Below are 13,811 nucleotides of genomic sequence, written 5' to 3'. Positions count from 1 at the left end.
TTAATTTTTTTAATTTTCACAAATCATGTTTTTTTTTATTGTTATTGTGTTTTTATTGTGTTTTATTGTGTTAGTTAGCTGTATTTTTTTTTTTTTACCTAATCAAAATAACCCAACTGCAGTTTGATTGAGATTAATTGGAATGCATAAAAAAAAACAATAAAAAAAAAAACATGATTTGTGAAAATGGTTAAGAAGTCCAGCTGCTGCATGAGTTCTGAATGAAAGCCTAGTTTAATTTGAGCTTGTCTGCCGGCTCCTCACACAAACGATCTGCTGGTGTAAAACACGTCTGAAGGTGAAAGCATTACCTGCACAGAAGCTTCATCTCAGCCCCGCTGCACCTGATGCTTCATTAGAGCATGCTGGGATAGCGGCAGCTCGTCACACTAACGGCTGAGCTAATTAAACACAGTCCGAACACGCCGGACATCACACCACATTATTATAAGAGACATGTGTTCCCATGTGTGAGAGATTTCTAATAATCAGAGACATCTGAATACAGTGCAGCCTGAAATAACGACACAGATCATTAACGAGAACAGCCATGATTAAATTAAAGCCTCGCACTCTGACAGTTCTGAATGGCTAATTTTATCAATGTGCTTTCAAACCAAACCAATCAAACATTCTAATGAACTTGCTTGCGCTAAAATAATACTCAATCCTAAAATAATACTCGCACAACACAATACATTGAAAATTGTTGTGTACATACTTCCAAGAATACTCTTGCAAAAGAGTACTGTAACAGTAACACAGGACAGTTATGGTAATCAGATAATACTTTTAAACACCATAGTAGTACCATAGCATTGTGCGCATCTAAAAATACAAATAGAATTTTAATGGTATGATGTAAAAACAAAACAAAAAGTATTAATATTGTGCATAGCTATAAATAAATAAATAAATAAAACAAATAAATTAAATTAAATAAACACACACAAAGAAATATTTTGCAAATGATTATTTCGTACAAATAAATTAATAAATGTTTAGTTTAATAAATATGTTTATTTAGTAAATTAATCGTGCATATCCAAATAAATAAATAAATAACTGTTAATGCAAATATTTTTTTATAAATAATATTTCAATAAATATGCATGTCCAAATAAATATTACAAATTATTTATTTTAAATAGATATGTAATTTAATAAATATATTGTTTATTATATCTTTCAGTAAATTAATGATGATTATCCAAATAACTAACTTTCTAAATAAATAAACATTTAGTTTAATAAATAACCAAATACATTTTATTTGTTTATTAAAATAATATTTTTATTATTTAAAAAATATACATAAATATAAAATAAAAACAACCAAATAAAACACTTATTTAAAAAAACAAAAAAACAAAAACAAATTGCATTCACATTGAAATCAGCTATTTTTAAATTTTAACAATATTTCACTGTTTTTTCTATATTTAAACAAATAAATGCAGCCTTGGTGAGCAGAAGAAACAGTAGTGAATATATTTATTTTAAGTAAATATTTGAGGTCAAGGGGTTCGGCTGACAATAACGTTTGGGAATCCTTGATTTAAAGTGAATTGAATCAGCATATAGGTTTAGATGTGATTAATCTGAGCTGTATAATTATCAGAAATCTCCTCTCGAGCTCGTCTGCCGCTGATCATCAAAGTCGACAGGCTTTTACATTCATTGGTCTGCGACCGATGGCTGTAATTTCCAGTAATGACTGGCGCTCATTATTCTGTTCACACTCGGGTCCTGAACCCTGTGAAAATCATTATGTGGCAGAAAAGGGAAGGAAGGGGCCGCTCTTTAAACTCAAACCCTCCAGGTCTCATTTGCTAATAAAACCCGGCGAGGTCAAAGCCCGAGAAAAAGCCCGGCGGCGCCTCTCAAATGTCAATGTAGACAAGCCTATTCTCACATTGTGCCACCAATCAAAAACGCTCTCGCTGTGAGAGTTCGCCGGAAAAAACCCGCAAGAAAAGAGCAGGAAAAATAATAGCGAATGAGCCGGGCCGCTTTTGTCTGCCTCCGACAATGAGGACGGAAAAAACTTCATTCCATCTGTCTGTCTGGCAAATGAAAGCTGAAGAACTTTCTTAAACTCTGAGGAAAGGCTTTTCTGTCTGTCGGCTAATTGGCCAGCAGCGGCGCTTCATGACGCGATCAGCCGCTCCCACACGCTTTAATGACATTATCCACCGTAAAGTCACTGTGAAGCGCCACCTGAACACTGGTTAATTAATCCAGAGTCATGTGATGAGTTTCCCCGTCAAACAGGAGATTCAACAAGAACACAGAAAAAGTCATTTCAGAGGTGGACTGGATTATTATATCCAGCTTAAAGGTTATGGGGACAGACTTTTATTCTTCTAGAATTACAGTAAGACCAGAAACATGAGTTATGATGTTATTAAATGATTAAATATTATATATAAACACAGATTAGTAATAAGTAAGATTTTTCAATGTTTTTGAAAGAAGGTTCTTCTAAGGCTGCAATTTTGTTTTTGTTGTTGAAAAATACATTTAAAAATTTGATATATTATTATCACTTAAAACAGCTGTTTTCTATGTGAATATGTGTTAAACTGTAATTTATTTCTGTGATCAAAGCTGAATTTTCAGCATCATTACTGCAGTCTTCAGTGTCACGTGATCTTCAGAAATCATTCTAATATGCTTTTCATATCTGAATACAAACATATTTATGTTAATTTTCAATTATTTCAATTATTTGTTTAAAATGTATATTAAATGCATTTATTTATAATTTATATTAATTGAAATGTATATAACTTTCAATTTAAATTGTGTTATAAATGACTTTATTTTTTTTTTATTTAAAATAAAATTTTAATTTCCTTAATTGTATTATTAGTTTACAATTCATTTATATTAAAATACTATTTTCATTTCAATTTCATTCAAATAATAAAGCATTTAATTTTAAATCAACATTCAATTATTATATTAAAAATTAAAAAGGCCCAGCAGTGGCTCTCAAATACATTACATTAAATATCATATGAATAATTTAAAAAATATTTAATTAAAATTAAAAATGTATATTTCAAGTTTAAAAAAAAAAAGTAATTTCCTTATTTAACATTTCTGATTATTATCAATGTTGAAAACAGTTGTGCTGCTGAATATTTTTGTGAAAACCGTGATGCATTTTATTTTTCAGGATTCACAGATGAATAGAAAGTTCAAAAGAACAGAATTTATATGAAATAGAAATATTTTACAGTATAAATGTAATCAGAAATGTTTGTTGAGCAGCAAATCAGCATATTAGAATGATTTCTGAAGGACTCTGAAGACTGGAGTAATGATGCTGAAAATACAGCTTTGATCACAGAAATAAATTACAGTTTAACACATATTCACATAGAAAACAGCTATTTTACACTGTAAGAATATTTCACTATTATTACCGTATTTTTGACCAAATAGCCTAAATGCAGCTTCGGTGAGCAGGAGAATATTACCAACCCCAAACTTTTGAATGATACTCCAAAAAACAGACTTTATTTAGGTTAACCTTTTTCTCCGAGAGGTTTTTATGGTCAGCCTGAAGCAGAAGGACACTCTCTTCTGTCCTATAATCATATAACGGGATGGTTTCTGTCCCGTTTGACTTTCTCTCGGCACAAACACTCGTCAGAGCTGCGAATGCGGCAAACGTAATTAGTGTGTTGTGGCCTGATGCTAATGCTGGATTCCTGAGGGACGTCATCTTCAGCCGATGTGATTGAAGTTCTGATTTAATTCCTGCCGTCCTTCGCTCTTCATGACAGAATAAACGTCTCTGCGCTCGACCCAACAACAACAGGAGGGATGCTCTCCATCCGCGCTCTTACTGTACACACAACACTTAATTCAGTTAATGAGGCTGTGAAAACAAATAACATCGCAGATCAGACTTCATTAGGAAAAAAGTACGCATTTCACCGCTTTTGATCTTATATTCTGGATTTCTTAATAGGCCGTGTGAAACGTCTCCAAATGGATCTGCAGAAACGCAATCCAATCAGGTTTGTAAATGGAGCAGAGTAACTTCAGGGTCAGAAGATGATGTTTATATGAGATGAACATCCTAAAACACTGGAAAGGAAACATGAGCCTCAGATACGCTTTGGTGGTTTGAATCATTGAGAGGATCCTTCACACAGAAATTATTTTGAGTATTCAGTGACTGATTCCAGCTTCAGACGAGGAGCTCGTGCAAAATTCACAACTGGAGAATCGGCTGCTTTTAATTCATGAAGCTTGAACTGGAATTTCAATTCAAAGAAATGCAACAGTTTGACAGTTTATTAATGTACTTCTCAAAACTTTGTCAAGCCAACATTCCTCATTTATCCTGTCAAAAATACAGTAAATATTATTATTATTATTATTATTATTATTATTCAGAGTCAAGGGAGAATAAGATGATGGTGTGTGTGTGTGTGTGTGTGTGTGTGCGTGTATGTGTGTGCGTGTGTGAGTGTGTGTGAGAGACAGAGAGAGAGAGTGTGTGTGTGTGTGTGTGTGTGTGTGTGTGTGTGTGTGCGTGTGTGTGTGTGTGTGTGTGAGAGAGAGAGAGTGTGTGTGTGTGTGTGTGTGTGTGTGTGTGTGTGTGTGTGTGACTAATCAATTCCGCTGGAGGAAACACGCCGCGCTCGACAGCTCATTTCACCTCCTCTAGAATCACTCGTGTACGACACACACACACACACACACACACACACGTGAAGAGATAAGTAATCGAACACTCAATCTTAATGACCAACACACACACGGATCAGCATGAGGACTACTGATACATCAATATTCTTCAGTCGAGTCACATTTATTTCTACAGCGCTTCATACACTACGATTGATTTAAAGCAGATTTACTGTAAAAATACTGTAGAAAATAGTGTCAATATTGGAAAATTCAGCAATTATGAACACTTCAGCTGAAAAGCAGCTCTACAAAAATCATTATTCATATTAGTTCAGTTCAAATTTTGTTCTAATCCAACAACGTCAGTCAGGGTTATAGTTGACTAAAACTAAACCTGAAACTAAGACTTAAAAAAAGGGAAGGAGAAAAATAATTACAAAAAAATTGTTTCAAAACTATCTAGTTTTCAAAGCAACATTTCTCATTTTAATTTAAATTTTCTAAAATAACAAACTAAGAGTTAAAATTATATATTATATATATATATATATAATATATATATATATATATACACCTCAATATTTAAATAAATACCGCAAATTTGTTTAATGAAAAATACTAGATTTAAAACAATAAAATGGTCACTAAACTTTAACATCAACTCAATAAATAATTAGATTTATTCATTTTCATTCATGTGCATCAGTGACAAACATGCGTCCAGGAACATGAACTATTAAATTAATGTTGAATTTAGGTTTAAATTGAATTGTGAAGCTAATCTAAATGACAAAGACGTTCACAAAACTCAATGGCGAAATAAAAAGCACATTAAATAAAAAGCAAATGTGTAGGAAATATTCAATATATTGGCCAGCACTATTAGGCTAAGACACACACAAACAAGTGAGCACTCGATTACGGATCACGCTTAAGAGGAAAACAATATCCATCCATTCTGGAGCGGCGTCTGCATCAGTCTGATTCCTGAGGTGCTGTCAGTCCCAGAGTCCTCGTCTCAAATCAAATGAGAGGCGATCAATGCAACATTAAAGAGAGAGAGAGACGCTCCAAATACGGGAAAAGCATCCTAATGACTTCCAATACGCCACCGCTAGAGGAAAAACGCTTTAATTAAAATAGATTTGCCTGTTTTGATATAAAAATTCATTCCCAGAGCTTCTGTCTTTGCTCCATTAGCTGATATTGAGCGCCAGTCGCTTTTACCGTAATGCGAGCGATAACCGGCTGGTTACTGGTGCAAGGTTTCCTCAGAGGACCGAGGGTTGATTCTGCTGGTTTTATTCTCTAATAAAGTGTGTTAGTGATCGCACACCATCTCAAACCATTATTCCCTCCTTAGAGACTTCAAACAATCCTCCATAAAGAGCTCAAACCAACCAAACCCAGCACAAGCAGCACATGAAGTCATGCAATCAAACCACCTACAACTCCATCATTACACTGCAAAAAATCATCTTCTTACTTAGTATTTGTGTCTTGTTTTCTAATCATTCTTGAATCGAGATGCATTTACTTGCAGGTAAAATGACTTAAGATTTAAAAAAAAATTTAAAAATTGTTAGTTTTTGCTTAAAACGAGCAAAAATATCTTCTAATGGGGTAAGAAAAGTAATCTTAATTCAAAGGCTAAACGTGATTATTTTTCTTGCCCCATTGATTTTGTTAGAAAACAAGACTTGAAATCTTAAATCAAAAATACTAAGTAAGAAAATATTTTTTTTTTTGCAGTGTACGAGCATAAAAACCATAAATTGCGAAGTTTAATTGCAAAATATTCAGATATGCACAGATATAAAAGCAGTTTAAGAGTGATTCGCAGTCGTGCTACTGATTTCTACTGATTTCTACAGGCTGATGGAGATTATTTCAGGATTATGGATGGTAAAATAGCAAATATGATCAGTGACCTCAAGGAAAGACAGCCTAGAAATGTTTATATGTTTAAAAATTCTCTATGATTGTTACTTTTAGAACAAATCAGTGCTCAGTAACCCTAAAATATGTTCAATGGCATCCATTAAAAACAAACAAAACCTGGAAGCATGCAACGTGTCAATCAATTTAAAGCGTCAAATCATCAGGTGAACATGATCTCTGCTCGATTTCTAATGCAGAATCCCTGGTAAACAGGTAGATGTCTGTAAACACGTGGAGGTAGCAGGTTAAATCAGCCAAAATCCCTCTAAAAACATCAAATCCAAGGTAAAACCCATCAGATCCAGCTCTTCAGACACAGAGACCTGCAGTGCATCTGCTGTGAATGTGTGGTGTCAGATAACTGTGTTTCTGTAGGTTTATAAAGGTAAATTTAAGCCCTTTTTTAAGACAAATTAAGGATAATTTAAAGGAAACACAATAGGTCAATATGTTTTCTTACGGTGAATGTCTAGAGAGCACACAATGAGTTGTATTAGTGACACTTTAAAGTTTGAAAATACTACTTACAACAGACCTCCACCACTTTTTAATTCATTTTAATTCTTAAAAAAAAAAAAAAAAGAAGCTAAACCTTGAATTGCTCTGATTCAGTCTACTAGACTTTTATTTAACTTCTGTAGCCAAAAAAAGTGCTGTTCCATATTTTTTTCTTGTTTCAAATGTCTAAATCAAAATAAATTAAGAAGTGTTGTTTTCGGAGGAACTGAACAAAATTAAATGAGTTTATTAAAACAAGAACCAATATGGGGTCAGAAAATAAACTTAATTTAAAAGAAAAACAACTTTTCATACCCCACTGACATTTTTTTTTTTTTTTCACGTTTTAATCATAAACTCATTTCATTTTGTTCAAAGCAACTCATCCTCATTTTGCATCTCAAGTAAATGTTTCTTGATTTAAGGATGTTGAGATATTTGTACTGTACTTTTTGTAGTGTATGCAGTACTTTTAATGAATTTAATATCTTCTGGTCTGATTTAAAACCTATTTAAGGTCTTTATTTGTAGGTATATTAAGACTTTAAGAGCTTTTTAAGACCCAGAGGAACCCTGGATAACCTTAGGGCTGTAGGTTCAAATCCCAGATGTAGTGATTCATAAAAACCTCAGACAAAAGCTGAAGAAGACTGTCCTGAACGTGACCCTGCTGAAACAAACCGCTTAAACCAGCCTAATGTGATTAACCGGACTGGTCTGGTTTGATGGTTTTAGAGGGGTTTAATGGTCAGGCTGACAAATCCTGTATTACATGAAGAATAACTGACCAAGAGTTGCTTTAGTTATTCTGAGATCCATCACAAGGCCAGAGAGAAAACAAGATTGTTTTTCTGACCTCATTGGCAGATATTTTCTTATTCTTGTTTTATGAAAAAACTTGCTTCATTTTGATACATTTGACAGACAATAAGACTTATTTTTGCTTCAAGCTAATGTTTATTGATTTAATCCTCATAATGCATTCATGTCTGTTTTGATCCAGAAGAGATTCATAATTTCGAAAAAAAAAAAAAAAAAACCTGCATAGTTTTTAGTAACAGAACGAAACTTTCCAAATGCATTAAGACCCTCAAAATAAACTTTATTTATTTATTTTCAGATTTTTTACAATTATTTTTTAAGAGATATAACCATTAAGAAAAGACTTTTCCATCATTTTTGGGTCACACTCGGCACCTTTGTGGTCAAAAGTGACTGAAGACTCGAATTGTAATTTTTTAAAGGAAAATCAATGTAATATATTTTTTGTTTAATAATATTTTTTATTATTATTTAGAATTTTGAGGGAATTGAGTGATACTATGCAATATTTATAGAAACGATTTTTTCCACGGTCATTTTTGAGTGTGAAGGTACCAAGTGTTACTTTTGTTTATTTTTCATCCCTTTAACATATCCGAATCATTTTTGTGTGTTCACACAGCTAATGTGACAAAAGCCACCAATTTTCGCATTTTTCAGACAATAAGACGTAATTTCTTAAGTCATTTTGCTTCAAGCAAATGTACATTGATGGGTCACACTTTATATTAGGTGGCCTTAACTACTGTGTACTAACATCACAAAATAAGTACAATGCACTTATTGTGTTCATACTGTATTGCAAAACACTATTGCTGCTATTGAGGTGGGATAGGGTAGATTAGGGACAGGTTTGGTGGTTTGGGTAGGTTTAAGGGATGGGTCAACAGTGTAATTATAAATGTAATTACAGAAATTAATTACAGATGTAATTACATATAGGTATTTTTAAAAAATATAAGTACAATGTAAACACATGTATGTACACAATAAGTGCATTGTACCAAATGATTAATTCAAATGTAAGTACATAGTAGTTAAGACTAATATAAAGTGGGACCCATTGATGTAATCCTCATAATGCATTCATGCCCATTTTGATCCAGAAGAGATTCATAAAAATTTCTAAAAAAAAATGCATAGTTTTTTATTAAGAGAACAAAACTTTGCAAATACACATTTTTCAGATTAAAAAAAAAAAAAAAATTAAGAGATATAATCATTTTTAAAATAAGACTTGCATTTTGGGTTTATGTTTCTAAGACCCATCACAAAGCCATTGTAATAAAACATAATAAAATAAACAATTAAAAGAAAAAGTAAGGTTATTTTTTCCGACCCCATTGCCAGATAACACACAATTTTTCATCATTTTTGGGTCACGCTTGGTACTTTCACAGTCAAAAAGTGAACAAAGTTAATAAAAGTTAATTAATTTTTTTAATTATTTTTTATTATTATTTTGATTATTATAATTTTCATTGTATTATTATTTAAAATTTTGAAGGGATTTTATGATACTATGCAATATTTATAAAATTTTAATTAGCAAATTTTTGCACAGTCACTTTTGACAGCGAAGTGTTACTTTTTTTATTTTTTGACCTTTAACATATCCAAATCATGTCCGTGATTTTTTCATGTGTTCACATAGCAAAAGCAACAAAAGCCACCAATTTTCACCCCATTCCGATATAGCAAAAAAAAGTAAAAATTCAAAACATAAATTTTTCAGTCTGTTCCAGCCGAAGAGGACCATTGAGGAGACCATTGAGAAGCTTGACCTTGACCTTCCTCAGTACAGATGAACGACTGTCAGGAAGCCACAATCAAGCATGAACCTCCACTAATCGATCAGTGATTGATCAAAGTGACAGTCTCACCTGGTGGCACCCATGGGTCCAGCGAAGGCTTTTCACTGGTGTCCATCTGCTCCCAGTCCAGGTCATCGTCTCGCCCTTGGGTATATCCGCAGGACGAGAAGGGCTTCTCGAAGTCACAGTCTCCTGCAACAAAAGGACAGACATTTATATTATCAGTGCTTTTCCCATTACCACGGCCTGGAAATGAGAGATTCCTCCTCCTCCTCGCTTCTTTCCGTCATGATGTGGCCGCTCGTAATGCAATATGCCAAACAACAGCAGCGCTTAAACCGAGATGGAGAGCGATTCGAAGCGAACGCACGGCACAACACATATATTACCATCATTAGCTGCGCCGCATACCAATTTCACAATGACAGAAATGAAGTGTCCAAACTCTATCATCGTTAAACGCTGGGCTGCTGCCGCGCCAGCGAGCATAAATGTGATTCATTTCACAGCGGCGTGCGACCAGACTTCCCTTTCACATCATCCGCCTTCAGCTCTCATTCATCCTAATTCTCCTCACGGGACGCACAACGCCGACCGTCATCTGTGCTTTTAATTCCTGCAATAAACAGGTGAGAATAAACAGAGGAGCTGTCTTTACAAACACATTACAATTTAAAGGATACTGTGACTGTCAAACACTGTTTTTGGTTGCACATCTCAACCAGATGGACTCAACCGTGGTTTTGTGAGAGTTTGTTGTAGGACTAACTGTTGCACACTGCAAAAATATGATTTTTAAAAAAAAACTTATTTGCATTGCTTTCCAGTACAAATAAATAAATATTCTTGAATCAAGATACATTTACTTAAGAAGTAAAATTACTATATGATATGGGATCTTGTTTTCTGAGAAAATGCATCAAAATCATTAATGATTAAAGCAATAAAAAAATATCTGCCAATGTGGTCAGAAAAAAATTATAATTTGAATTGAAAATTATTTTTCTGTCCCCATCGGCAGATATTTTATTACTCTTGTTTTGAGCAAAAACTCACTTAATTTTGATCAGTTTGTCAGAAAATGAAACTTAAGAAAAATTACTTAAGTCATTTTGTAAATGTAAATGTATCTTGATTTAACCCTCATAATGCATTCAGGTGCGTTTTGACCTGGAAGCTTTTAGTAAGGGAATGAAACTTTGCAAATATTTTAAGAATTTATTTGAGTATTTATTTATTTATTTGATTTATTGATTTTTTTACAATAAGTTTTTAACTTCAAAAAATGTTTATGTTTTGTGTTCGGGTCATTTTTGACCAGGATGTGTATGGAGTACAATTAGTGTTAAAAATGTAAAATTTGTAAAATTATACGTGGAGTTATATTAGTACCAAAAACGTTTCTAAAATATATTTAGCCTTTTCCCCATTTCTCACACACTTTTGGATTGAATTTTGTTGATGAACATCAAATGAACATCGTGAAATATGTACGTCCTCAACTGCATGAACAACTGCAACATGAACATATGATCACTTTTTTCACCTAAAACTGAAAGTTCATGCAATTAAAATAACATTGCTTTGATGGAAAACTTTTTAGAGTAATATGTATGTTGTTTTTATTTATTTATTTATATATTGTCAGAAATAAATATGTAGGTTTAATAGATTTGGACTGTTTTCGAGCAATCATAAGTAAAAAAAAAAAATAAATAAATAAATAAAAATCAAAGGAATTTGATCAAATTATGCTCTAATAAATTTATTACAAAGATATATTCAAATCAAAATTGGTTCAAGTGGAATTTGAAATTTCAAAGAATTTCAAATTTCTTGATTTTTAAATGCATTAATAATGTGGTAACATTCAAAACTTATTGTATAAATTATTTCACATTCACTCATTAATGAGAAGTTGCTGATCAGAAAGAATATGGTTTTAATTGAAAAATGTTGAGTTTTGATGATTCCTCAGGTCCAAACGGAGGCTACAGATTTTGCATGCATTAAGAACGTTAGCACTGGATAATAATACAGATAATAAGACATTAGCACTGGATAATAATACAGAAATACTGAGGAAAATCATAATTTATTTGCAGTGCAACTAACCAGATGCTTTAAACATCAAAACATCAGCTTTAATGTAAAAAGTCTTGCTGTGTATCATTGAATGTCAATGTCAAAGCCAGATTTATTTATATAACATGGCATAAATTGAAAGTGCTTTACAACAATAAACACAGAGCCCTAAAAGAATAAAACATGAATTTAAGTGTCTTTGACTGCAAATTCAGGCCTGAAGTTTAACTGGAGCTCGGCCGTGACTGATGGACTACTGCAGAGCTACGACCGGTGTCCGAGTGAAATTAATGTACAAGGCTGTAATTATGGGTAAACAGAAACGAACAGGTGCAAGGAAACGATTATTGGCACACTTTTAGCCCCGTCGCTTACGAGCGCTGCGCTGCACTGAGATTTATTCTGAGTGCATCTGAACGAGCCGACGCAAGGCCAAAAGTTCTGTGCACTCCAAAGGAAATGGAAAATAATGGTGAAATAAATGAATATTTCAGGACATGGCGCTGCAGCGCTCACAAACTCACTGTAAATCAACACAGGAGCTGCTACACACACACACACAATTCAGCAACCAAACACCCATTTAACACACACACACACACACACACACACACACACAAATCAGCAACCAAACACCCATTTAACACACACACACACACACACCTTCCTCTGTGCACAAATGCACAATAATGCTTGCATAAACAAGAAAAGCAGAAAAACACCTTTTACATGCCAGATCTGATCAATCACTCTTGAAGCGTGATGACTGAGAGAGAGAGAGTGAGTGTGTGTGTGTGTGTGTGTGTGTGTGAGTGTGTGTGTGTTCACAACCCTTTTTACTTCCATAATGTGATGTATTTCTGAGTGTACGCAATAATACAGAGTAAGATATGTACTGTAAAATATATACCACGCTTCAATAAATAGAATAAGGAACTGGTAAAATGTTATGTAAAAAAAATAATTATAAACTGGTTTAAAAAAAAAAAAAAAAATCTGGAATGAAATAAAAATGATGTTTTATATTTACTGTATTTACAGTTTTTCTTGATTGCTAAAACACTATAACCGGGCTTTTGAACTAAAATTTCAAAACCATAACGCCATTATTAAAAAAGCACACCCATTTCTCTAAACTATAAACTCTATTCCCCTGCTTTGACGCATGAGTCTGATTTGGTGAACTGTTCCTGCAAAACTCTGCACATAAATCCCTATATTTCTCAGCGCTTACACCATGTGGTCATTTAGAAAGCACTAGCATTCAGTATTGTTCACTCAAGTCTGCACAGTTTGAGCTCAATTAGCACACACTTACCCAAGTGGAAACACTACGAGTCAAAATTGATCACACACCAATCAGAACCTTCGATGGAGATAAAAGGGCCAAAGTCAGCTTACAGTTCTTCTCCGTGGCTTTGGTGCATTTCTCAGATCAGAAACGAAATTCTCAAAACTACTTGTTCAACCTCCACATCATCTAATCACTTGTGCACATCATGAAAAGTTTATCATTCTTTTGAGCAAGTTGCAATTGCTTTGGTAGATTCATGCAGCTGATTATGTACATTTGTCTGCGGTTTCCTGTATTATCAGTTGCTATTGTCATGTTGCTCAAAATGTATTATATAGTCCTCTGTGCTATAGTCTCACCCTCACCGCATTTACGGTAAATGTAAAATGGTTGATCTAGCTGAAAATGGTTGAAAATAATATACATTTATACATAATATACATAATATACATTTTTCATTATTATTATTATTATTATTATTATTATTATAAGTAATTGAATGTTAGAATTTATATTATATTTTAAGTTATATTTTAGTTAACTTACAATGTAAAATGTAATTTATAAACTTTGTTATTTATAGTATTATATTTATTGCTAATTATATTTTATAATAATTTGATATCATTATTATAAATATAATTATCATAAATATTGTAAATATAATTGCATAAATATTTTACATAAATATTTTAAATGTATCA

At 32.9% G+C, this 13,811-nt stretch overlaps 1 protein-coding gene across 1 annotated transcript in view; it reads right to left on the bottom strand.

The window, feature by feature from the left end:
• The window catches only part of LOC131525926 (receptor-type tyrosine-protein phosphatase mu-like), a 256,453-nt gene that overhangs the window by 175,731 nt on the left and 66,911 nt on the right, over positions 1-13,811 (bottom strand). The window contains 1 exon segment of the mRNA XM_058753934.1: positions 9,798-9,920. Coding sequence (XP_058609917.1) covers positions 9,798-9,920 — 123 coding nt within the window.

This window comes from Onychostoma macrolepis, chromosome 02, assembly GCF_012432095.1.
Source record: "Onychostoma macrolepis isolate SWU-2019 chromosome 02, ASM1243209v1, whole genome shotgun sequence".
NCBI classification, from domain to species: Eukaryota; Metazoa; Chordata; class Actinopteri; order Cypriniformes; family Cyprinidae; genus Onychostoma; species Onychostoma macrolepis.
This window is presented reverse-complemented; position numbering and strand designations above follow the sequence as displayed.